At 33.5% G+C, this 1,263-nt stretch overlaps 1 protein-coding gene across 2 annotated transcripts in view; it reads right to left on the reverse strand.

Annotated features, from left to right (window-relative positions):
- Positions 1-378: 378 nt before the first annotated feature.
- The window catches only part of LOC132110982 (glutamate--cysteine ligase catalytic subunit-like), a 25,977-nt gene continuing 25,092 nt past the window's right edge, over positions 379-1,263 (reverse strand). For both annotated transcript variants that reach the window (XM_059518135.1, XM_059518134.1), the window contains one exon: positions 379-1,263. This exon is cut by the window's right edge and continues 171 nt beyond it. In XM_059518135.1, the coding sequence (XP_059374118.1) occupies positions 1,253-1,263 (11 nt within the window). In that variant the 3' untranslated portion in view covers positions 379-1,252.

Consider the following 1,263-nt stretch of genomic DNA (forward strand, 5'->3'; position numbering starts at 1 on the left):
ATAAGGCAGTGTTTGGTACACTGTTTAATGTTTCTTAGATAAAGAACCTGAATAATTTGAATTGTGGAAGCATTATATCTAATTTCTGCTGTCTTTTAATCTGACTTTAATATTATCTAAAGACCTACTTAAATGTAGCCAATATAAATGATCAAGAGTTTTCTGTCTAATGAAAATCAGGTAAAATGATTCACTGAACTAGTCATTGAAACTAGTTCACAGAGCACATTCAGTCCACTGTCCAATAAAATAATGCAGTCAAAAACATTTTGTCTGACACCAACCAAACCTAAACTGCCAGCGGGCATGTGCTTGTGTAACAGCTTTTATTGTCTGCGTGACGATGTAAGCTCATAGACACTGTCAGCAACAATAGTCTGATGCTTAAATGATTTAATGAACTGAATTTTAAAGAACAAACATTTCCACACAAACAGCATTAAAAGAATTGTTTCCATAAGGCTTGAATGCTAAAGACATTACAGTGCTCTATAAAAGGCAGGTGTTCCATTCAATAAGCTGAAATATGCACAGGGATCACTTTGTTTGAAGCCATATGATGATACTAAAGCTAACCAACTATAAATTAACTCTATTCATCTTTCCATTAATTTAATAAAAAGATAATCTACACCCTCTAGTGGTGGAGCTGCTATGTAAAGCTTAACGACCAAGACATTTAGCTGTCCTTCAAACACTAAAATTACAAATAGAATGTGTTAGTGAAAAACACAAGACTACGGTCTTCTACTTCCCATTACCCTGATTTCAGTTTAGTCAGTGCTGCATACAGAGCAGTGCCTTCAAATCAATCTCTTAATTGGCACAATATTAAATGCCAAAAGAATCGGGAAAGCAAGTCAAAAGTTTCATCCATAAAAAAAGCAAGTACACTTGTAAATGCCTGATGAAGTACAGTATTTACATTTCAACAATGAAAATATTACTAGTGTACAATTCAGTGTTTGCTACATTTACATAATCTCTCAATCAAGTCAGACCGACGTGAAATATGTACACATCAGTGAACAATCACATCATGGATCTGTTTAAGCTATTAAAATAATTTGCGAATAATAAAAATCTTCTATTTACAAATTCAACAACCCTTTGGATGACCTCAGCATCAACACATGCTATTTTCAATATTTTCTTAAAACCTTTTTTCTGGACTGCAGTGGTCTTCCGTTCTCATGCAAAAGAGCTTTTTATATATATATATATACGGTTGGTTTTTGTTTTCGAGAAGGCTTCATTTTCCTC

This window comes from Carassius carassius, chromosome 30 (assembly GCF_963082965.1).
Source record: "Carassius carassius chromosome 30, fCarCar2.1, whole genome shotgun sequence".
Taxonomy (NCBI): Eukaryota; Metazoa; Chordata; class Actinopteri; order Cypriniformes; family Cyprinidae; genus Carassius; species Carassius carassius.